The 24,302-nt window shown below is 41.0% G+C and overlaps 1 protein-coding gene across 3 annotated transcripts in view; it reads left to right on the top strand.

The window, feature by feature from the left end:
- The first annotated feature begins 8,156 nt into the window (after positions 1–8,156).
- The window catches only part of CRADD (CASP2 and RIPK1 domain containing adaptor with death domain), a 175,673-nt gene continuing 159,527 nt past the window's right edge, over positions 8,157–24,302 (top strand). For 2 of the 3 annotated variants that reach the window (XM_070409584.1, XM_070409582.1), the window contains exons 1-3: positions 8,157–8,286; positions 8,739–8,889; positions 9,665–9,968. In XM_070409584.1, coding sequence (XP_070265685.1) covers positions 8,875–8,889; positions 9,665–9,968 — 319 coding nt within the window. In that variant the 5' untranslated portion in view covers positions 8,157–8,286; positions 8,739–8,874. The remainder of the gene's footprint in view (positions 8,287–8,738; positions 8,890–9,664; positions 9,969–24,302) is intronic. The other variant, XM_070409583.1, reaches the window with a different exon arrangement.

Here is a 24,302-nt window from a genome sequence, read left to right as displayed (position 1 = left end):
GGAAGTTTTGCAGGGTGTGTTCTATATTTCTTAAGATTGTATAATTGATCTCAGTGGAACACCCACCCAATCAGGTCAGGAGTTCTGTGTTCTCTGGGCTCTTGTAACTAAAGGCTGCTGTAACCTTCTGAGTTTTCCAGCAACTTCAAATGCCTCCAAACAGAATGAATCTGGCTTTTGAGACACGTTGATATAGGGATCCCGGAAAGCTCCACCTTAATTAGGTTTCAGTGTGTGCTAAGAATGGCCCCACCTCTGGAAGTTCTCAGTATCAGGGTCAATAGAAAATCTCCGTGCTCAACTGGCAGCTCCAACTTCAGTCAGTCTACCCTGGAGAAGAAGTGAAGTGGCCTCTCCACAGATGTGCCTTTTATGTGGTTCCACCCAGGTAAGGCCACACCCACTTGCTCAGATTGGATTGTGCCTTCAAAAGGAAGGAACCACCCTAAACCTGAGTAGATTACAGATAGTAGGAGGATGGCTGATGAGATTTACAACACATAGAAAACAACATTTGCGGGGTTTCATCCTAACAGAAAAAAAAAAAAAGGTGTTTTGCAGTAAGATGCATGAAACTTTCAATTATAGTATTATTAACTATAGTCACCATCTTAAAGATGCTGTAGAAAATTATTTTTAACAGAGGTGCCATGCTACCTTATTTTGTTGGCACCTATCACAATTAACAAATCACTGATACCCCCACCATGTAAGATGTTTCCCTGAATTATAAAATGTTTGGGAATTTAAGTCTGATTTTTATAACTATATGAAATAAAAATAATCTAACTTTTCTGGAAAGTTGAAAAGTGAAAATCTAAATAAAACTCATCTTTTAAAATTTATTCCAAAATGAATGATAAATCCATCAAAGCCCACATTACCTGGAAAAAGGTGAATTACCTGCCCTGTTAATCACTGAACAGGGTTGTAAATTAAGGTAAGGGTCATTGACGAGCAATGATCCCAAAATTAATTCTGGAAAAATTATCTCAAACATTCCTCAACATGTTGCATGTCATCTATGAAAGCATATAGAGGAAGGAGTTTCATTTTTCAGCAACTCAAATAATTCTGTGGGCAGGCTGTCTATGGTCACAGTTGGAATCCTGGTCAGGCCACATACCTGAGATGCTGGCTGGGTCCTGAATAGGGGGCTTGTAGGACACAGCCCATCCATGATTCTCTCTCATTATTGATGTTTCTATCTCTTTCACCCTTTTCCTTACCCTATCTGGATGGGATCATATAAAAGCCACATCTTTCCAGAGGCCACTTCTCCAGCATAGGCTCTAGTTAAGACTTTTTGTTTCATGTTTTAAGAGCAGCTTAAGGTTCATAGCAAAATAGAGGAGAAGATATAGAGATTTCCCATATGCCCTTTGTTGCCGGAAGCCGGTCCATCCTTGCTGCTTGACACAGTCGCTGCAGGGAAGAAACATCTGCACAGCATGTTTCAAGGGACCTGGTGTATATGGCATACTGTTCTTAATATGTTTGCTCATCGTCTTGGTGCTATGTGTTTTAACCAAGGTCACCTCTCTGAGAAAGGTTGTTTCCCCAGGTAGGGATTTTTCCCTGAAGTTAGGGAGGGAATAAAACCCCTTAACTAAATGCCAGGAGGGTAGTTAAATTACTTTAACTACGAACACGTTAATCACCTTAAGCTACATAATCTTTACCCCCTGGAATGGAGATAAAAAAAACGCCCTAATTTTTGGAATAGAAATTGACAGGATTAAAATCAGCTGGTATACATACAGATGTAACAAGACAATAAAAGACAGAACTTGGCTAGAGATCCTGGCTAGAGATCCTGGATAGGCTGCTGATCAACTGAATGCTGTCTCCGTGTCATTCCTTCTTCACCGACTCTGTCCACAGCTATGGGGAACCCCTGGACCTGCTGGGGTTGGACCTCGACACATTGTCCCACATATTCATAGCTTCTCCCATTATCAAAATCCCTCACTAGAATAGTACATTTGTTAAAATCGATGAACCTACATTAACACATTATAATCAACCAAAGTCCGTAATTATCCTTAGGGTTCACTCTTGGTGTTGTATTCTGTGGATTTGGACAAACGCATCATGATAAGTATGCATCATTATAATATCATTTAGAGTATTTTCACTGCCCTAAAAAATCCTCTGTACCCCTTCCCTCTATTGAACTTTCCCCTCAACTGCCAGGCAATGACTGATCTTTTTTACCATCTCCATGATTTTATTTTTTCCAGAATGTCAGATAGTTTGGATTATACATATTGACTTCTTTCACTTAATAATATCCATTGAAATTCTCTCTATGTCTTTTCATGCTTGATAGCTCATTTATTTTTAGGGATGAATAATATTCCATTGTCTGGATGTACCACAGTATATTTATATATTCATCCACTAAAGGCCATTTTGGTTGCTTCCAAGATTTGGCAATTATGAATAAAGCTGATATAAACATCTGTGTTCAGGCTTTTGTTTGTACATAACTTTTTATCTCCTTTAGATAAATACCACAGAGCATGATTGCTGGATTATATGATAAGAGTATATTTAGTTTTGTAAGAAACTTCCAAACTGTCTTTTTAAAAAAAAAAAAAAAAATTAGGACGCTTTTATTTATTTACAATTAATTTTGTAATTAAAGTAATATATGCATATAGTTTTTTAAAATTTGAGATATAACTTACATTAAAATGCATGTTTTGAGTATTCAGCTTGATACGTTATTAACAACGTGAACATACCATTCTCATTGCTGAGTAGTGCTCCATTGTATGGACATAGACTTTTTCATTCTCCTAACTATGGACATTTGGATTATTTTCTGTTTGGGGCTTCCTTATAGACTGAATGTTTGTATCTCTCCCTCCCCCAAATTCCTATGGTGAAACCTAACCCTCAACGTGATTGCATTGGGAAGTGGTCTTTGGGAATTGATTTAGTCATGAGGGTAGATCCCTCATCAATGAAATTAGTGCCCTTATTTAAAAAAAAAAAAAAAAAAAAAGACTCCAAAGAGCTTCTTAGCACCTTCACTGTGAAAAGACAAAGGAAGAAGATGGTCATCTATGAACCAGGAAGTGGGCTCTCACCAGACAGCAAATCTGCTGGCACCTTGACCTGTTTTACATCATCCTGTTCTTGTTTCATTAGAAAAACATGTTTCAGTGCATTGAGTAAGAATCTACAGAGCAATGAGAATGCATGAATGACTCAACATGATGAGTAAGTCATAAAGTTGAGTGAGAGAAGTCAGGCTTATCAGAATGCATATGTTTACATAAAGTTTGGAAACAGGCAAAATGAAACTAGATTGATGTTTATAATCTTTTTATTTATTTATTTTTTAAAATATTTTTTTTTATTGATTTTTTTACAGAGAGGAAAGGAGAGGGATAGAGAGTCAGAAACATCGATGAGAGAGAAACATCGATCAGCTGCCTCCTGCACAGCCCCTACTGGGGATGTGGCCCCAACCAATGTACATGCCCTTGACTGGAATCGAACCCGGGACCCTTCAGTCCCCAGGCCGATGCTCTATCCACTGAGCCAAACCGGTCAGGGCGATATTTATAATCTTTAATAGATATTAAAGAAATGCAAAGAGGTAAACATCAAAATTTTAAGTAGGATGTGGCAGTCAGGTTGAGGGCAGGGATTTGGTTAAGGTTGGGAAGGGCAGGCAGGTGGCTTCTGGGGGCTGGCAGTGTTCTGCTTCTGTGGGAGAGGTCACACAGGCATCTGTTTGATGACAAGTTTTAATGTGGGTGCTTAAGTTTTGGGCACTTTTCTGTGTGTTACATTTTACTATTTAAGAAGGAAAAGGTACTTGAACTATATGAAGAGCAAAAGTCCCCATCCCTCTTCTCTCTGCAGAGCTAACACTGTGGGTCTCATTTGGTTTCCTTCCAGATACTTTTCTAAGCACTTACATCCCTAAATACACATGTACACAGGATACGATTTTCTTGTATTTCTCTTAAATGACATATGCTTCATTTCATAACCTGTTTTCACTTGATGAGTCTTGGACCCATTAAAGCTCAGTCCACCTTCTTTACTGCCATGGCATAACATTTCACACAGTATTAATGCATGATAGCTTGACTGAATTAGTAATAGTGCCTATTGCATGGGGTCGTTGTGAAGGTTTAAGTGAGATATTGGATGTAAACTGCTTAGAACACTTAGGGCCTGATCTAGTTACTTCGCTCCTGGGTGCTTCCGCTTCTGTATCTGGGGATTATAGCAGCTGTAAAGTGGGATTCACATGAGAATCAAATGGGTCAGGACAGAAAAAGCTGTTCCTAGCAGTGCCTGACACAGGCAAGCATTGGCTGTGAGAGCAGTAAAGGTGCAGATGCCCTCGATTTTCTTATTGTGAATGCACAGTTTGCTTTAATACCTGGGAGGTATTAAAGGCAGGCTCCCTGTCTTTGTCATTTATTTTGATTATTGTTTTGGCTCTTCTTCCTTGTCTTCTCTTCTAGATGAACTTGGTCATCTAGTTTCATAAATAATCCTCTTGGATTTAGAGATTAATTTACTGAAGTTATAGATTGATTTGAGGAGAACTGACATCTTTACAATATTGAGCCTACCCATCTGAAGGCAGATCATCTCTCCTGATACGCTGGTCTCTTCCTGCCAAACTGTCTTCCAAAGTGGCTGTACCGTTTTGCATTCCCATCAGCAATGAATGAGAGTTCCCGTTGCTTCATAGCCTCATCAGCATTTGATGTTGTCAAAGTTCTGGATTTTGGCAATTCTAATAGGTGTGCTTTCCTTTTCTTTTTAAGGCTGAATTATATATATATATATATTCTATCCTTTCATCCATTGATGGACACTTAGGTTGCAGTGCTGTGTATAATGCTGTAGTGTACACGGCAGTGCAGATATCTCTTTGAAATACAGTGAGGCCTTGACTTACGAGTTTAATTCGTTCCGTGATGGAGCTTGTAACTCAAATTACTCGTATGTCAAATATTAAAGTGAACGAGTGAGACACGTGATGCTGGGCTGATGTTGTGGCATTCACTGTGACGTTCGCTGTGCCAACTAGCGGTGGGGTATCTGAAGCTGGCTCATAACCCGAATTTTAGCTCGCAACTCAAAGCAAAAAATCGGCCGAGAGATGGCTCGTATCTCGAAAAACTCATTAGTCGGGACACTCGTAAGTCAAGGCCCCACTGTACTGATTTCATTTCCTTTCAATCTACACCCAGAAGTGGGATTACTGGATTATTTGATAATTCTATTTTTAATTTTTTGAGTAATCTCCATCCTATTTTCTATATGGATGTACCAGTAGAAATGTGTGACTTTTTTTCCTCTCAAGAGTTTAAGAGCTGATTTATTTAGTTTCCAAACTTATGGAATTTGTGAAAGCTTTCCTTTTGTTAAAATTTCCCATTTCATTGTAAAATGGTAGAGTACATAGTTTGTATGCTGTTGATATTTTTGGAATTTATTGAAGTTTCTTTGTGACTTCATTCATATCCTATTTCTGTATCTGTTTCAAGTACTCTTGAAATGAATCTGTTTTCCTCCATGGCTTAATTTCCACATCTATGAAGCTGGAAAAAACAAAAATATCCAATTCCTTTGGGTTTTGTTCTGAAGGTTGCAAAGCTAAAGGCCAAACTGAAAGAGAGAAAAATATTACACTTGCTCTTCTAGCTTTTTGACACTTTCTTTTGCAATCTTGCAATGGATATATCTTGATGTAAGTAAACATGATAGGGGAGAGAGAAAAATGAAAATATCTGTCCTTCCTGAAAATGGATTGATTACCACTGGGTAACAGGTGCTTAATCCTCTGTGGGTGCAAAGTTCCGTCGACAGAGAGGGACTGGACAGAATGGAGGAGTAGCCACCTGTGATAGTGATTCTGATCTATTGTGGACTCCTGCTGGGCCTGCTGTCCTTAGATATTTATGTAAGTGAAGGTGAACCATTAGTTGATGCTCAGAAGTATCATTGTATACTAGAATGGGTGGTGGTCCTCCCAATAGGCTGATTGATGGCAGCTAGCTAATCAATCAGAGAGCTAGCCTGGTTGCTTAGGAAGCAGCATGTCTGCTTATTTAAATTTTCCATAGAAAGAGGATTTTGATGGCCAAGGACTTCACCTTATGAACTTAATCCAGATCTTTAATGCTAACCTCTCAGGTTTTTCACCATAGGACTCCATGCCCCTTAGCTCCTGCACTAATTCTTCTCATGTTGTTTCTTATTCTCTTTTCTTCTGTTCTGTGAATTCTCATGGAACTCATGCTGGAACTTTGCTTTCTCTTGGATGTCATCATCAATGTCTAAAGCCTTTCCAAGTGCACCAAGCCATCAAGAAGTGTTTTAAGCTAGGTAGTTTTTATATGAGTGCATTTGTGCTATTTGTTTTAACTTTACTGTATGTTTGAAAATTACTAAAGTTTACTTTGCAGTTGGAAAAAATACACACTTTTCCTCCCTCAGTAACCTTAGCTATTGGCAGTATTGCAAGAGGTCTGTACTTTACCTGTATGAAGACAGAGAATGTTGCTAATGCCTATCCTCACACAAAGGAAATCTTGCTCAGGGAAGGACAGCGATTCCAGGACAAAAGAAGAGGGCAAGGGTTAAGAGACTACCTGGACTTAAGAGTATCAAGAGTGGGAAGTGGCACTGGAATGATCTGTCAATATTTTGGGCTGTCATTAGAACAACAGACTTTTCACCATACAAGGCTGTGTGGTGTACTGGAAAGAGCATGAAACCAGAGAGAACTGGTTAGAGTTCAGGTTTTGCTATATATTAACTGAGATTTTGGCTAAGACACTTGGCCACTTTGACTCCACATTCTTCACATATGTAAAATGCTAGTTATAAAACTAATACCTGCCACCAATGTAAAATGGTAGATTGGTATAATACTTTAATCTGGTTACAAAGATTAGGAGGTTTTGAGGAGTGAGATTTAGAATTGCTCTCCATTAATTTGCTTACAAAGATATTTTCATCTTCCACTAGAGGTGTTGGTTGTGAAAACCTCTATGGAACTACCGATAGTTAAGGGTTTCTTTTTGATACTGTCAACTAATTTTCAGCAGTATGTACAACTTTCTGTATATACCATATGATTTATTGAAAAGTGAATCAATAAATGTGTTTGTTGAATGACTGCCTCATGTCATAAAGAAATTTGAGGAAGGGCCCTCAATTTAACATTCTTATATTTCTTTATATTTGGATCATGTATTTGTCTTGGTTTCCAAATTTAAAATGTGGTGAGCTCGGCAGATCTGCCCCCAGTGTCAGCCCCTCTCTCTTTTTTGCATACCTTTCTGTGCTTCAGAAGCTGGAAAACTCAAACTACATGTCCCAGATACCTTTACTTGCTAATGTTCTGCATGCGGATCACATACATCAAAACTAAGACGTACAGGTTCTGTTTTGATGCTGCCGGCAAATACAGCTGTGGAGACCTTGGTTTTCCTGCAGCAGTCACTTACTCTGTCAGTGTTGAGAAGACTGGAACTATGGAGTAGTAGTTTCTTGATGCTACCTTCCTGATTGTGTCCATGAGCCAGTTTGTCAGTGTTATTTGGGGAGTTATGCTTGGATGCTAGACCTTCTCCAGCCTCCCCAGTGATTGTGAATGTTCCCAGATTGCCCAGACAAATCCCCTTCTGCCTAGTGTAGCAAGCTGATTATTGCACTGAATCCGGATTGATTGACTTGTAAATGCTTTATGGGCAGGAACCCTGTGATATAAAGAAATGACCTTGCATTTTATCTGGAGGGAAACAGATGATAAATAAATGATTAAGTGTAAGATTCAGTAAGATGTTTGAATGCTACAGATAAAGTTGGTAAAGGGGGTGGGAGTGCAGGAGATGGATGTTGCAATTTTAAATAGAGTGGTCTTGGAGAGCCTTGGGGATAAAATGACTTATGAGACCTGACTATTACTTCAATCGTGTGCAAGGCCGAAGAGTACTTACTGTGCTAAAAACGCAATTATCCAATCACAGTATTTTGTTCTTAGATAACCCCTCTAAGCTGCTGTTATTTACCCACAGCAAACATGGCGGAAGAGACTTCAGCCCGACACTTGAGCCCACAATAAAGATGGCTGCAGCACTTCCTGTGTTTGCCCTCAACAAAGATGGCGACCGCACTTCCTGGTCCGCGTTTTCGCCTTCAATAACGATGGTGCTTATGGTACAGGTTCCCTGACAGCCTGGATTCCGGTGGCAGTTTTATTTATTTATTTTTTTAAGATACGTGTTCGCAGACGTAAGTAGCAGGAAACCAGGAGGCCGTATCCCTCTTTTCTCCAGGGCCCGCGCCCCGCGCCTGCGGCCCGGGGCCTCCCCGCCCCGCGGCGACCCGAGCCAGGCCGGTTAGGGTGGCGATGGGGGTGCCCGGGGTCCCGCTCTGAAGGTTGTTCCAAGTCCTCTCTTTTTAGCGGCTCCGGTGGCCCCGAAAAATCTCTCGCAGCCCCCTTGTTCGTGATGCCCCAGGGCGTCAGCTGCCGAGACGGGGACAGAAAGACATTCCTCGGGCGCAGCCGGAAGCGCACGCCCCCTCACCTGCCCGGACTCGGGTCGGCCGGTTCCCTTCTGTGGTGTCCGAGCCACCGACACCACACCCCTCGGCTCTCTGTGCAGTCGTCTTGGCAACATGCCTTCAAACCGCGCGTGGCTGCGGACCAGGACCCGCCTGTGGACATGTTTTTTTTTTTACAGAAAAAGAAATCCCCTTGAATGTCCCCTGCACGTGTGGTCCTGGCAGGGTCGCGAGGGCGACTCTGAATGCTTCGAGGGAAGGGATGGAATCTCTGACTACATACACGTTTTGCAGTAGACGGGACACAAACCTTACATGTTTTTCTTGAAGGTGATGGTGCATAAGCCTTTTCTCCTAGGGTCTAGGCAGTGGTTCTCAACCTTCTGGCCCTTTAAATACAGTTCCTCATGTTGTGGTGACCCCCAACCATAAAATTATTTTCGTTGCTACTTCATTACTGTAATGTTGCTACTCTTATGAATGGTAATGTAAATATCTGATATGCAGGATGGTCTTGGGCGACCCCTGTGAAAGGGTTGTTTGACCGCCAAAGGGGTCTCGACCCACAGGTTGAGAACCGCTGCCTGGGGTAAGAGCTCCTTCAGCTTATGGTACCTGCTGGTCCCCAGCCCATGGCTGATCAGGTCCTGCCAATGCCCGCGATCCAAAGGGCAGCTGCAGCGCACGGGCAGTTCCTGCAGTGGCGGGGCAGTTCTGCAGAAGGCAATGTTAGAACAGAACCACTGTTTCTTCTCCGCAATGTTGAATGAGACGTCGCTCTGTAATACTCGAATAAAAGTTGCTTTTTAAGCAGGGTCTCTGGCCCTCTTTTTTCCAAATCTCATAATAGATGGAGGAATTGACCCCCTTGTGTGGGAAGCAAGAACAGAATAGATGATGCATGCTCAGTGTAGATGATGCATGTTCAGAAACACTTGAAATGAATGAGGTGAATTAATTAGCACAGCCCCGTGTTCAGCACCGTGGTCTGGCACTCTGCTAGGGTTGAATGGGTGTCCATTTCCTTAAGGAGCTTATATTGCAGGAGAGTAGCTTTCGGGTGCATCACTCCTGTCCCCTGAACTTCAGTTTTGTTTCTCCCCAGGGGGAAATGGAGGCTAGAGACAAGCAAGTGCTTCGCTCCCTTCGCCTGGAGCTGGGTGCAGAGGTTCTGGTGGAGGGACTGGTTCTTCAGTATCTTTACCAGGAAGGGGTCTTGACGGAAAACCACGTTCAAGAAATCAAAGCTCAAACCACAGGCCTCCGGAAAACAATGCTGCTGCTGGATATCCTACCTTCCAGAGGTCCTAAAGCATTTGATGCATTCCTCGATTCCCTGCAGGAATTTCCTTGGGTCAGGGAGAAGCTGGAGAAGGCAAGAGAAGAAGCCATAACCGAGCTGCCTGCAGGTAGGCCTCAACAAGATAATTTCAGACCAGCTCCCAAATTGTTGAACTATGGCCTTTGGATTTGAAGTTGAGGTTTTAGGCTAGGAGGGGATCAGCAGCTCCCAAAAGTGGGTAAGGAGCTTAAACTGAAGACATGGCGTGACAAGGATGGGATGAAGAGGTGGCATTAGGAAGCGCTGGGAAGGAAGGAAGAATGAACCATGATTGAGAGGGTGATGAGGGAGCTCAGAGAATATATGTAGAAATGCTTCCAGGGAAACTTGGCAAGTCACTTGGGAGACATGTTCTCATCGGAGAGCCAGGCCATATCTCGGCCCTTGGCATCAGGAGCCATGTGGAAAGTGCAGATGGGAGAGCAGCGCCAGGCCTCCTGATAACTGCTTCATGGGGTGCCAGCGCTGCTTGCTGGAAAAGGTCAGATTCCTGAAGGGGGAGGCAGCCTCTAGGAAGGCATGCCCTGCACCTGCTCCCTGGCCTGGCCTAGATGGCCAGAAGGGATTGTTTGGAAGGCTGGCTTAATTTGTGTTTAAAGGTTATTGATTTAAAGTCATCCTTTTTGGTTTTGTTCAAACACCCAGAGTATTAACTTGTAAGGGTAGTAGTTAGTACAGGGTCTCGTTTTTTTTGTTTTTGTTTTTTTTTAATATATTTTATTGATTTTTTACAGAGAGGAAGGGAGAGAGATAGAGAGTTAGAAACATCGATGAGAGAGAAACATCGATCAGCTGCCTCCTGCACATCTCCTACTGGGGATGTGCCCGCAACCCAGGTACATGCCCTTGACCGGAATCGAACCTGGGACCTTTCAGTCTGCAGGCCGACGCTCTATCCACTGAGCCAAACCGGTTTCGGCTGGGTCTCGTTTTTTAAGCAAGTTGGGAGCTATGGAAAATAGAAATAGCTCTAGTGCCATTTATCTGGCTTTTAGCAGGAAGATGTGATATGAAATACTTGTTCTTCTTAACAGCTCCCATGATTTATGCTGTTTACAAAAATTGAGGAGCAGAGAACTGAACTGCCAAAAAAAAATTAATTAAAAGTTGACTTGTAAATTTTTAACAGTTAGGAAATCAACATTCTCTGGAGTTTTCAATAGTAGTAATAGTCAGAATTTCTCCAAGTCAGTGGTCCCTAGCCTTTGTTATTATTGTTTTTAAAATAGCAGTATATCTGGCTAAAAAGCAAACACCAGTAATAAAAGACCACTTCTATTGTTTTTGCCTTGTGGACCTCATATTTTGAATGATTTTTCCAGACCACATTTAGTAAATACTCATGATTAATTTTTCTATTTTTATTAATGCCATATGTCTGAATATCTGATCATCGTGAGATGACCAGTTAACTTGGGAAGGCCTAGTAAAATCCCAGTGTAAAAAAAAAATATTTTCATTTCCTTGCATGACCAAATTACAGGCAAATGTATATTTTATGCTTTTTGAAGTACTGAAAATAGCTGGCCTTTAAAGACCACAGGAATCCTCAAGTTGGATTGTCTTTACCAAATTAAATACTTTAGGTGCAAAGCCTAATTAAAGTATCTAAGACATTTCTACCACTGTATTGAGAGCAGAATAAATAATATAGAATTGGGGAGATGTTAAAAAAATATTAGGGTATCCAGTGTCTTTTCCTGGTATTTGACGTAGAGGTTCCTCTTGGCAACACATAGTTGAAAACAGCAAAACAGGCAAACTGAAAGTCTGTTCCAACCAAAATATTTACTTTAATTTTCTAATCGTTTTGGGTGATGTAAATAGTACTGTTGTATATTTTTAATAGAGGTATGACCTCATTGTCATTTCTTCAGATTCATTCAGAGAACAAGAAAAAAATTAAGATTTTTAAAAAACAAATGGTGAAAGTTACAGAGAAGTTGAGGGAAAAGCAGTTTTGTGTGTGTGTGTGTGTGTGTGTGTTTAAGTAAACAGAAGGAAACAGTGTAGAGTGGGAAAAATCTAGTGTGTCTGTGTTGAAGTTTAGAAAAATAATGTTAGTTTGTGTAATTATGTGGAAGTGGTCAAATGCGGTGATAGGTTGACTACTGCACAAATTAAGTACTCTTGTTTTCTTGTTGAGTCACACTACGATTGAAAAAATATTCTGAAGAGAGTTTGATTTACATATGCCTCTATCTACTGCCTACAGTGACAATTACATAAACTCACTTTCTAAATAATTATTGTTAATTATTCAACATTTTAAATAAGATTACAAAATATAAATAAGGTATGGAGAATAATGGTGCAGTGAACATCCTTATCCTCATCACTGTTAAAAAAAGACACTACCATTGCCTTTGAGGACTTCTGGGTGCTCCTCTTCAACCCTCGCTTATCCTCAGCCCCTACTCACTGATAAACCCTGAATTTGGAGTTTATAATTTTCTTTTTCACTTTATAGGTTTCCATTTCATAGTCACTTTAAAAATCCATATACATTATAGAAAATTCACTATGCCATAATTTTATATGTATATGTAAGGGATGGAGGAAATGATATTATTTTAAAGGAGTTGTTAGTTAACAACCTCCTCTTTTTGAGACCTTTAACTTTGTGTTTAAATGAATTAATTTGATGGCAGTATTTTAGTTCTAAAATTAAATTGGGACTTAATTGAAATTTTTTTTTCAGTCTTAGAAAAAAATTAAAATTAAAGTGCTTTCAATTTAACGTCCCTATAAAAATGTGAATGATCCCAGAGGCCTATTTCCCAGGACCTCAGTGTTTCTTCAGTGTTGTAACAGAGTAATTTTAATGAGCTTTAAAATAGTCCATTTAACATTTTTGTAAAGACATTTTGAATTTTGAAGAACTAGGCTGTAGGAAAATGTGGTGCTTGTATATGTATGTATATACATCAACCTCTTCTGACCTTTTATAATAATTTTGGTTGTAATTATTAACTAATTTGTATAGAAAAGAATGGTTTTCTCCTTGGCCAAGAGGTGAGTCTTTCTCCAACAATGAGCTGATTTTATTTTATTAAAAAGTTTTCTTTTATGGTCTTCTCAGAGATTCTTGGTTTCTCCTTTATTAGTTGAATTTTGAGCTGCCTCAAAGGCCTTATTTGGTGATCCTACTTAGTTCTTTTTATTTATGTTCTGGAATTAAACCTTTGATTCTCTTAGAATCTGCCTAGATGACTGGTCTCCCTATCTCTGTTAATAAAACTCTAAGATGTTAATAGAAAATTGATTTTGTGTTTTTCTCACCCTATAAGGACTCATGTATTTTAAAAGAGGAATTCTGGCTGTAAAATGACGTAATCCAGCTTGGCACCGTGGCAGGAACACTTGACAGTGTGTCCCTTTCTGGCCAGTAGACACTAGATCAGCTGAAAGTCATCTCTGGGCACCTGTCAGGTCATTTAGGAGATGAGTATAATGCTGAATTTGGGTGAAGGCAGCGTGGGCCTGCCTGTCTGCCTTCCCACTACTCAGCCTTCCCACTACTCATGGGCTCTGTCTACACTGCAGCCTCTCTCCAGTGCCTGAGCTAATCTGGATTTACAGAGGAGGTTTATGGGCAGCCCCCTGTCTCAGTTGTTGGTAGGTCAGCCTAAGTGATGATAGGAGTGACTTCTGGGCCCAAGGGCTTCCTGTTCCATTGTGTTGGCCTTGGCTGTGGGACTGGGTTTCTGTCATGATTCTCATGTAACTGTCAGCCTGGCAACCCTGCCTTTACCCTGTTTTCCTTTAGGTTTGGGAGTTATTTTCCTCCTTTCTAAGCTAGATTCCTGCTTCATATTCTCTTAGCCACTGGCAAGGATATCTTGGAACACAGCTCTGTACCTCCTATGTTAGCATCAGATGCCTCAGTTCTTTAGCCTGCTGGAGTGGCTGTCCTGGGGTGACATTTGTTTCAACCTTGTCTGAGCTTGAGCTGGTCTTTGCCATGAACCCTGTGCCCCAGACTCCTTGGCTGCCCTCACTGGAACAAGATGCAGGGCTGGCCTGTTTTTCTTCTACTTACCATCTCCAGGGCTCAGCCTGTCCCTTTTGGAGCTGACGTTGCCTGATCATGTATACATAGCTACATTGGTCACTGTCTTCAGATGCACTTTGGCTCTCACATATATACTTGGATGCATCTGAAGTTACTGAGCAAAAATTTTAGGCATTGTTATAGGTTTATTAGATTTCTAGCCTGGGATTTTCCAGTCATACCATGTCTTGTCCATACTCTGTATAAGTTCAGTGTTGATCTCAGTTTATCTAGCTTGTGGTCTATCCAAGTACTTCTGTAGCTGAGTAGAGTTTACTTCATAGCATTGTGTGTACTAGAGAGGGAATGATGGGAGAGCATCCATAGCAGGACCCCTTCTTATGGTAAGGGCAGAGTCTACAGATTTCTGTGTATCCTCGGCATGATTATCATATCTTCCTGAGGACCAGTGAGGTGCCAGGTACTAGGTAAAAAAGACACATGAAGGACCTCCGGATCAACTGAGGGGATTCATTTGTTCGTTCGGCAAATAATGAGTATTGACCATGTGCCAGACATTAGGTGCTAGGGATATTATAATAAACAAAGCCCCTACTCTTTTGTGCTCACTATACTCTACAGTTCAATGGGGACAGAGAGCAAGCAGATGAATAAATAATACAGTCATGTGCCACTTAACAACCTTTTCGTCAATGGCTGATTGCATTTACGATGGTGGTTTCATAAGCTTATGAAGGAGCTGAAAAATTCCTATTGCCAGTGTTGTCATAGTTGTCATAATGTCATACAGCAGCACATTACTCAGGTGTTGGTGGTGATGCTGGTGTCAACCTACTGCTACCTGTTCTATAAAAGGATAGCACATATAATTATGTACAGTATATAACACGTGATAATAAATATGTTACTGTACTTTTCTCATTCTTTTAGCATGTAATCTTCCTACTAATTAAAAAAAATTCTGCTGGCCCTAACTGGTTTGGCTCAGTGGATAGAGCCTCGGCCTATAGACTCAAGGGTCCCAGGTTCGATTCTGGCCAACGGCATGTACCTTGGTTGCGGGCACATCCCCAGTGGGGAGTGTGCAGGAGGCAGCTGATCGATGTTTCTCTCTCATTGATATTTCTAACTCTCTGTCCCTCTCCCTTCCTCTCTGTAAAAAATCAATAAAATATATTTTTTTAAAAATTGTGCTGTACAATAGTATGCTGTGTCACGCTGTCAGCAGGTTCATGCACCTCATGTTTACCACATCTCTTGATTGCATAATTTTCTCTTGTACTTGATTAAATCTCATGTTGTTTGTACAATAACACGCTGTACAGGTTTGTAGCCTGGGAGAAATAGGCTGTGCTATATAGCCAACGTGTGTAAGATATGCCATCTAGGTTTGTGTAAGCGCACTCTATGCTGTTCATGAAATGACAAAACCACCACAACCCATTTCTCAGAATATATCCCATCATTAAACAGCACATGACTATACATCAGGTGATGATAGTACTGTGAACTAAAACAGTATGTGTGTGGTAAGGAAGGCCCTAGCATATTATTAGGCGAGGTCAGAGCAAGCCTTTCTGATGAGGGGATGTTCAGCAGAGACCTAAATTCTGCCACAGAGTAGATACAGGAGGAAGAGCAGTTCAGATAGTGGGAGTCCCAGGTGACTGTGTGGCAGGAGCCCAGGCCCATCTGGGATAAGAACCTTCCTCCTGGAGATGAATCACAGCACATGTCAGCATCAGTGCAGTTGCAACCATTTGTTGTTGTGTTTCCCAAAATGTAAGATGCGCGCAGAGCCATGATCTTGGTAGCTTTTAAAATGATTTTTGATGATAAGTGGAATGGGATTGAATCACATGGTGAGAAATTCATTTTCTTTTTCAATACTGATAGCCAGGTGAAAGCCTCTGTTTGGTACAAGTATTTCTGAAACATCTCGCTTGATACCTGCCAGCTTTCTTTTTAATAGAAGAAAAGGTCCTCATGCTTAAAGCCTTCTTTGGACAGCAATATTTAGCTCAAACTTAATTGTTTTGCTTTTTTTTTTCTTATATCCATTTAACATTTTTCTTCTATTTGTGACAAGTAAAACTGTTTTCTATTTATGAAGTTCCTTTAAAAAACACATTGCTTTGCCCTGGCTGGTTTGGCTCAGATTGTTGAGCATCAGCCCGTGCATCTAATGGTCTTGGGTTTGATTCCTGGCCAGGGCATTACCCAGGTTGGGGATTTGTTCCCTGGTCGGAGTGTGTATGGGAGGCAACTTATCGATGTTTCTCTCTCACATTGATGTTTCTCTATCTTTTCCCTCTCCCCTGGTTTCTCTTTCTCTTTCTCTCTCTCTCTCTCTTCCTCTCTCTCTCTCATCAAAGAAATCTACTAAAGAAACCCACGTTACTTTTACTTAAGTTAATATGACTCAACATAAAGAAAAATACTAAGAAAATAATAATGGTATGAGATTATGGCCTAAAACATAAAGCTGCTTTTCATCTATTTTCTCACTTAATAAGAGCGACTGGAGTTTGGGGCAGGAACCATTGCCTGGATGGCATAGTTGGGGAAGGAAGACTCTAGCTCTAGCTCAGATAGAAGAGATGGCCATATTCAAGGGTTTTTTTTAATTATTATTTTTTTACTGTTTTGCTCATTCAGTTTATGTATAGTGGCTGGGAACTGGTTAAATTTATTAGTAGAATTGCCAGAATGAGTTAATTTTAGGCTACCTAAACTGTAAACACATTAATTTGCTAGTGTAACAAAGTCAGCAAGATGAAGACATATCCTGGTATTCCAGACTTTTAGACTGGGAGGGACTTACAGTTCATCTAAGTTTTCTGAGAAAACCAAGTCCTAGGGAGATAAAGTCAACACTTAGCCACGATCACATAGCTACTTATTTGTTGCCGGCACTGGAATCCAGGCCTCCCGATTCTTGATTTACGACCTTTTCTGCTATGCAATCTTGGCTCCCCACTGGGTTTGAAATGGAATTGTATATGCTGTAGTGTTAATAGTGGAAATTAGCTTTGTAAAAAATGGTGCTAATGGTTTGATTTACTTTTAAGAAGAAAAATTTCAAGGGCTTTTAGAGGTATTTTAGAATAAGATTTTACTAAAGTATTTTATTTTAATTAATGCTAATTTTAATTATTTAAAAGAAAATTTTGATAGTTCAGTACTGCATTTCATCAAAAGATTTCCTGCCCCCTCTCCCTCTTCCCCCTCCAAGGCTGACATAAAGGAAGAATTTTATTGAGTATTTACGGGACTGATGAAATAATGCATCTGTTGGCAGCTAATTGCAGCTCTTTCTAGGAATAGCAAACCATGTGACAGTTCTCTCCCCAGCAGGGATATATCCATCTCACTTTAAAAAGTGAATTTATTGTTCTTTTCTCTTAGAAATTATCACTGTGACTTTTTTTCTCTCTCCTGTGGCTGTATGGGTCATTTGGCTACATCAGTCACCTTACTGACCATAAGAGGTTGATTTAGCTTCAACTTTGGCTTTTAAAAAACTGCTTATCCCCAGATTTTACCAAGGTCAATTCATGCCAAAATCTGTGGAGGTGGGGTATGGGCAGTGGTATTAAAGATACACACACACACTCTCACATGCACATATACCCATGCACATGCACAAATGCCCTAATAGGTTATTTTACAGGAAAGCCAGGTTTGAGCATCTTGTTTTTGGACCCGCCGATTAGGTGCATGGCTTCTTTCTCCTTATTGCTCCCTAAGTATGGACCTCCCAAAGCTGTACACTTACTTGAAGAGCTGTTCTTGGTTTTGCAGGGGAGGAGGTGGAAGGGTGGTAGGAATGGAGATGTAGAAGGATATAGAGTTTTGTTTTAAATCTATAATCACTGATGTTTCTAATTCTCTGAATATCTTGAACATTGTTGCTTAAGAATATTCCAGAATCTTAGACCCCATACAGGTGTCACTCTAACATCAACCTTAAAATGCGTTAGAGCTCTAGGGGAATACATTCATACATAGAACGAATTTGATCAGAGGGTTTTTTATTAGCTGGTGAATTTGGATTTGGGGAATTATTTTCATCATTTCTTCGCAATGTTTGGAAATTAAAAACCATCCACAATACTCTGTGCTCTGTAGATCAAGCTATGTCCAAATGGAGACAGAAACTGCCAGTGGAGAATGAGGTGGATGCTGCTCTCAGATACAAAGTGAGCTGAAGAAGGCTCGAGGACGGATGAGAGACAAATGGCCCAAGGGGAAGGCCAGCAGGGAAGACTAGGACCAGCTTAGTCCCTCTGTCTGTGGGTTGGTCAGACAATCTGTTTGTAATTAAAAATGAATTTTAGTATTTCCTGTGTCTCACAAAGAACCTCAAATAATATCAGTAAAATACTTACTCTGTGTCAGGCACTGTTCCAGGTCCTTGGCATTTATTAATTTATGTAATCCTGACAGTTACCCTTATTGCATAGATAAGAAGATGGAGGTACAAAGTTGTTAAGTCATTTGCTCAAGGTCATAAATGTGGAATCCAGGCACTTAAATGTCAAAGCCTGATAATTCATAGCCTATAAAAACAAATTCTCAAAATTAGTTTTTCTTTCCTTCCTAATTCTGATTACTTGTGGCTGCACCAGAGCCCAACATTTATCAGCGCCATGCCCTCTCCTACTCCAGTCTCTCCGAGACGCACAGCACTAGGGGCTTTTCTGTCTTTCTCTTTCCTGCTTATTGTCAGAAGACTAATTCCTGGTTGGTACCTCTCTCTTCCCCATCTTACTTTATCTGTTTTAATTTAATTTTTTTTATTTTTTGCTGGGAAGGTCTAATGTGAGGCCATATGGGGTCGAGGAGCAGAGCCCCCAGGTTGCTCCCATCCCATCTTGATACCTTGAGAGTAAAAAAAGGCTAAATTTTCTTGGCTGTGATCAGGAGACACATGGTGTCGGCTCTCCTGATACTGTGAATCGGGTTCCACTTTTACAGCTCTTAAATCCTGCTATCAACAGTTCCAATAACCAGCTTTTCTGGTGGTGCAGCCTGGGAGTTTAATCATACACTTCGCAAGGTAGCTTTCTCTTTTTTTATGGGTGCAGTTCAGACTTGCAGGCTGTTGTTATAGCTAGCTGCAGGAATGTTTGCTTTTGCTTAATTTTAATAGGCAGCTGTGTTTATACTTGTTCTTTAGTTTGAGCAGCATATGATTCTTTGGAGGACTTTTGCCCCCAGAGAAAAAAAAGAGTACTGTACTTTTCCAAACAGTAAATTTTAATTGAGAAGGAAATATAACCTCTAGAAGTTTGGGGCAGGTTTTAGTTTTAGGCTTTATTTTTTGTTAATGTTATAAAAGAAATCTTAACTCCTTATAAGAAGTGCCAAGTTGACAATTCCTGGAAATGTTCATGTTCTATTTATGCTCAGCACCATAGCAGAGAGGCTGGTGACGCTGTTACCAAAATAATATCGCTGAGCTGTAATAAGTGGCAAACAGGAGGCTTGACATTTTATACCTAAATAGAAGGCTTTAATAACATCTCTCAGTTCCACCATTTGTGCATAAGGTATATGGGTACTGACTGGTAATGGTGAAGATGTTACAGAGAATTCCAGAGCAAGCAGACCACATCTGCTGGGACTTGTCCTGTTGTTAAAACTGCAGAAGGCTAGAGCTGGAGCGATCTGAGATCCCCCAGTTTACAGATAGGAAAATAAGGAATGTAAGTCAGTCTGCTAGCATGTATATGGGCTCTTTGGTTTAAGTGTAGACTTCTTTTTTAAAAAAAATATATTTTTATTGATTTCAGAGAGGAAGGGAGAGGGAGAGAGAGATGTAAACATCAATGATGAGAGAGAATCATTGATTGGCTGCCCTCTGCAAGCGCCCCACTGGGGATGGAGCCTGCAACCTAGGCATGTGCCCTTGATGGAATTGAACCCGAGACCCTTCAGTCCGCAGGCCCACACTATATCCACTGAGCAAAACCAGCTGGGCAAGTGTAGACTTCTTGATAACATAAGCAAATATAGGGATTTTTCCACTGTGTACTGAGTAGATCACAACTTTAAAGAATTCCTAAAGTTCTAGGAGTGGGGAAGGAACAGTTCCAAAAGGAAGAGGTGAAAGCTGACTAAAAGATGTCCGCTGTACTCTGCACTCCCATTCTTTTTATATTGATCAGGTTCCACACTTGCAGGCCTGAAAAGGAATGACAGCTCTTTAAGGAAGGAGAATGTTGGGATATTAAAAAACACACACACACACCAAAGAAGATAAAAAATGTTTTCTAAGAAATGGGATTAGACAAAATAGAGATTTTGAATGAGATTGATATGGCAGTTTTTGTTTATTGAATCTTTAAATATGTATCTCTTTCCATTTCTTTTCATTTTTTTAAAATTAAATCTTTATTGTTCAGATTATTATAGTTGTTCCTCTTTTTTCCCCAATAGCTCCCATCCACCCAGTTCTCACCCCACACTCCGCCCCCGCCTCGTCCTCATCCATAGGTGCACAATTTTTGTCCAGTCTCTTCCCGCATCTCCCCGCTCCCCCCCCCCCCCCCCGCAAGAATAGACAGTCCACTCCCTTTCTATGCCCCTGATTCTATTATAATCACCAGTTTATTCTGATCATCAGATTATTTATTCACTTGATTTTTAGATTCACTTGTTGATGGATATGTATTTGTTGTTTATAATTTGTATCTTCCTCTTCTTAAAAGATACCTATCAGCATTTCATATAATACTGGTTTAGTGGTAATGAACTCCTTTAGCTTTTCCTTATCTGTGAAGCTCTTTATCTAACCTTCAAATCTGAATGATAGCTTTGCTGGATAAAGTAATCTTGGTTGTAGGTTCTTGGTATTCATCACTTTGAATATTTCTTGCCACTCCCTTCTGGCCTGCAAAGTTTCTGTTGAGAAATCAGCTGACAGTCGTATGGGTACTCCCTTGTACATAACTGACTGTCTTTCTCTTGCTGCTTTTAAGATTCTCTCTTTGTCTTTTGCTCTTGACATTTTAATTATGATGTGTCTTGGTGTGGTCCTCTTTGGATTCCTTTTGTTTGGGGTTCTCTGCGCTTGCTGGACTTGTAAGTCTATTTCTTTCACCAGGTAGGGGAAGTTTTCTGTCATGATTTCTTCAAATAGGTTTTCAATATCCTGCTCTCTCTCTTCTGGCAGCCCTATAATTCGGATGTTGGTATGCTTGAAGCTGTCCCAGAGACTCCTTAGACTATCTTCGTATTTTCGGATTCTTTTTTCATTTTGCTTTTCCGGTTGGGTGTTTTTTGCTTCTTCATATTTCAAATCTTTGACTTGATTCTTGGGATCCTCTAGTCTGCTGCTGGGAGTCTGTATAATATTCTTTATTTCAGTCAGTGTATGCTTAATTTCTAGTTGGTCCTTTATCACAACCTCGAGGGTCTCACTAGATTTCTTGAGGGTCTCATTAAGTTTATCAGCAGTTTCTAGAAAATTCTTGAAAAACCTTAAAAGTGTGGTTTTGAACTCTATATCCAGTAGTTTGCTTTCCTCCATTTCTGTCATTTGTGTCCTGTTTCTTTGTCTCCGCATTTTTTATGCTTCCCTGTGTTGATAGAGTGGCTTTCTGTGCTAGGTGTCCTATAGGGCCCAGTGGCTCAGCCTCCCCAATTACCTGAGGTGGACACTCTTGGTGCATCCCTTTGTGGGCTTTGTGCACAGTCTTGTTGTAGTTAAGCCTTGATTGTTGTAGGTAACACTGGGAGGGATTGACCTCCAGGCCAATTGGCTGTGAGAATCAGCTGTGTCTGCAGTGGGAGAACTTCTGTGCTGGAGACACCCCTCCGGGGCAAGACTTGCTTCAATGGGGCTTTGGTGCTCACTGAGTCTGCCCCTTGAATGTGTCCTTTATGGATCCGAGGAGCTGCAATCTGGATGGTCCCACTCTGACCACAGGGCACACTGGCTCCTGGATCTCAAAGGAGGTGCTAATCTAGCCTCTGCCTGAGGCTATCCAGCAGAAGCCAGCTGTAATGCAATGCAAGTTGCCCTGGGGCCTTGGGCCAGCTGCAGTTTGTTAGGTAATTATCAGATTGCAAAGGGCCAGACCTTTCATATGCAAAAGCCTCTGTGCATGGCTTGGGCGGGGCAGGATCCCAGGGGATCAACAGGGCGAGCGAGCAGTTATGGCTTCTCTTAGTCCTGCCCTCAGAGGCCCTGCTTCTCAGTGTCCTGGCAATTGCTGCAAGCACCCTGGAGAGAAAGCTGCCCTTGAGTTCTGACCGATGCCATACAGTCCAGTTTCTCCCGTATGAATCTGGGTCCCCAGAGACTCGCCTGGAACTGGAGCTCAGAACTTGAGACTCCCTCCCGATTGAAAAAGAGAACTGTGTCCTCAGCCACCAGCCCTCTCCGCATGCGCCTCTGTACCTCTGTATTTTACTTCCGCACTGCACCTCCTCTGAGTCTTGGTATGCTTTTCTCCTTCCTTCTAGTTGTAGAATTTCCACTCAGCCAACCTTCCTGTGTTTCTGGATGATGTCTGTTCCGTCTTTTAGTTGTATTTTTGAAGTGGTTGTGAGAAGCAGCAATCTCCGGTGTTTACATATGCCGCCATCTTGGTTTCTCCATATCTTTTCATTTTTAATTGGCATTTGATAGTGCTATGGGCAAATGTGCTTTTTCAGGCTTCTCATATTTGTTTGAGCCCTTTTATTCCTTTATGTGCCAGACAGGATCCATTCAAGAGGCAAAAACCACACAATAATTTGAACAAGAAAAATTTAACATAATGAATTATTAACTAGCAAAAAGTTAACTGTGGTTAACTACTAAAGGGTAAATGAGGTCTCTAAGCAATATGGAAATAGCCATTGCAAGAAGCTGCTTTTTTTCTAGAGCTGAGGGAGAGTAAAGGATGGAAGCTCTAAGAACTTGCAAGAGGCCCCTCCCCACCCCAAGCCCTCCTTGGAAATGAATTGACTGTCTCATTAATTGGTAGCCTGCTGCTGGCCAGTAATCTTGCCAGAGGGTATAGGGCAGTGGTCCTCAACCTTCCTAATGCTGCGACGCTTTAATACAGTTCCTCATGTTGTGGTGACTCCCAACCATAAAATTATTTTTGTTACTACTTCATAACTAAATATCTGATATGCAGAATGTATTTAGGTGACCCCTGTGAAAAGGTCGTTCGACCCCAAAGGGGTCTCGACCCACAGGTTGAGAACCGCTGGTATAGGGTGGAGCTGGTCTGTGAGAGCAGCCTACCTGGTTGAGAAACTTGGTAGGGAATGTAGGTGGACCTGAGCTGATCCTCAGAAAGCTTACTGCTGAGTGGCAGAGATATTCCCTGGAGAATGAGCACCATGGAGTTTTCCTGATGCTGCTGGTTGTGACTGTCCCCTTTAGAGGGCATAACACATCCCAAACCAGAATGAAAAGCCCCTCCCTCTGCTATGACCTTGCAATGCCCCTCTATTGATGAAACTAACACTGAACCATCTGGCAAAAGAGAAATGTTTATAGAGTCTAGCCCCAGTATCACCAAGTAGAAGAAGAGGGTGAACTTAGAGCTGAGAAGTAATGCATTGCTAATTGGAGCACCTCATCTGTAAAATAATGATAGTGCATAATTCCCAAAGTAGTTCTGGGAACCTCATTCATTCATTTAGCCAACATTTATTGATTATCTACCATTTCTGGCTATTCTGCTATGGCTCTGAGATTATGGTTGTCATTGTCTATTGTTTGTCTCTGCAACTAGAGTATAATCTCCTCTAAGGCAGAGACGTTTTATCTCTGTACCTGCAGAATCTGTTTAGCATAGTGCTACATACATGTTAGTCTTCACATGTTTATTAAAGGAATGAAGGAATGACTATAAAGATAGTATAAGTACAGTCATACCCTCAATGAGTTTAAATTGTACTTGGGGAATGGTAGAGGTAAATAAATACAATACAATACAATACAATACAATACAATACAATATTCTAGTTATCTTTTGTTGCATAACAAGCTACTCCAAAACTTAGTGGCTTTAAATAACAATCATTTATTTTAGTCATGAATGTGCAGTTTGGGCAGGGCTCAGAAAAGACAGCTCATTTCTGTTCTACCTGGTGTCAGTTGAGGTGGCTTACCTAACTGGAGCCATAGGATCCATTTCCTAGATAGGTCACTCACGTTTGTGGTAAATTGGTGCTGCTTGTTGGTTGCTCTCCACCTGGGCCTTTCTGCTTGTGGCTGGAGTTTCCTCAAAGTATGAGGTTGAATTTCAAGAGGCAGGAAGTGGAGGCTGCCAGTTCCTTAAGGTCTGGGCCCAGACAATGGCATCCTGCTAACTTTTGCTGTATTCTTTTGGTTAAGCTGTCCCAAGGTCCAGATTCAAAGAGAGGAAATAGAGT

This window comes from Myotis yumanensis, unplaced genomic scaffold, assembly GCF_028538775.1.
Source record: "Myotis yumanensis isolate MYYU_CA2020_CCGP unplaced genomic scaffold, mMyoYum1.0.hap1 SCAF_3, whole genome shotgun sequence".
NCBI lineage: Eukaryota > Metazoa > Chordata > Mammalia > Chiroptera > Vespertilionidae > Myotis > Myotis yumanensis.
Note: the sequence above shows the minus strand (reverse complement) of the source record. Positions and strands in the feature narration are given on the sequence as shown.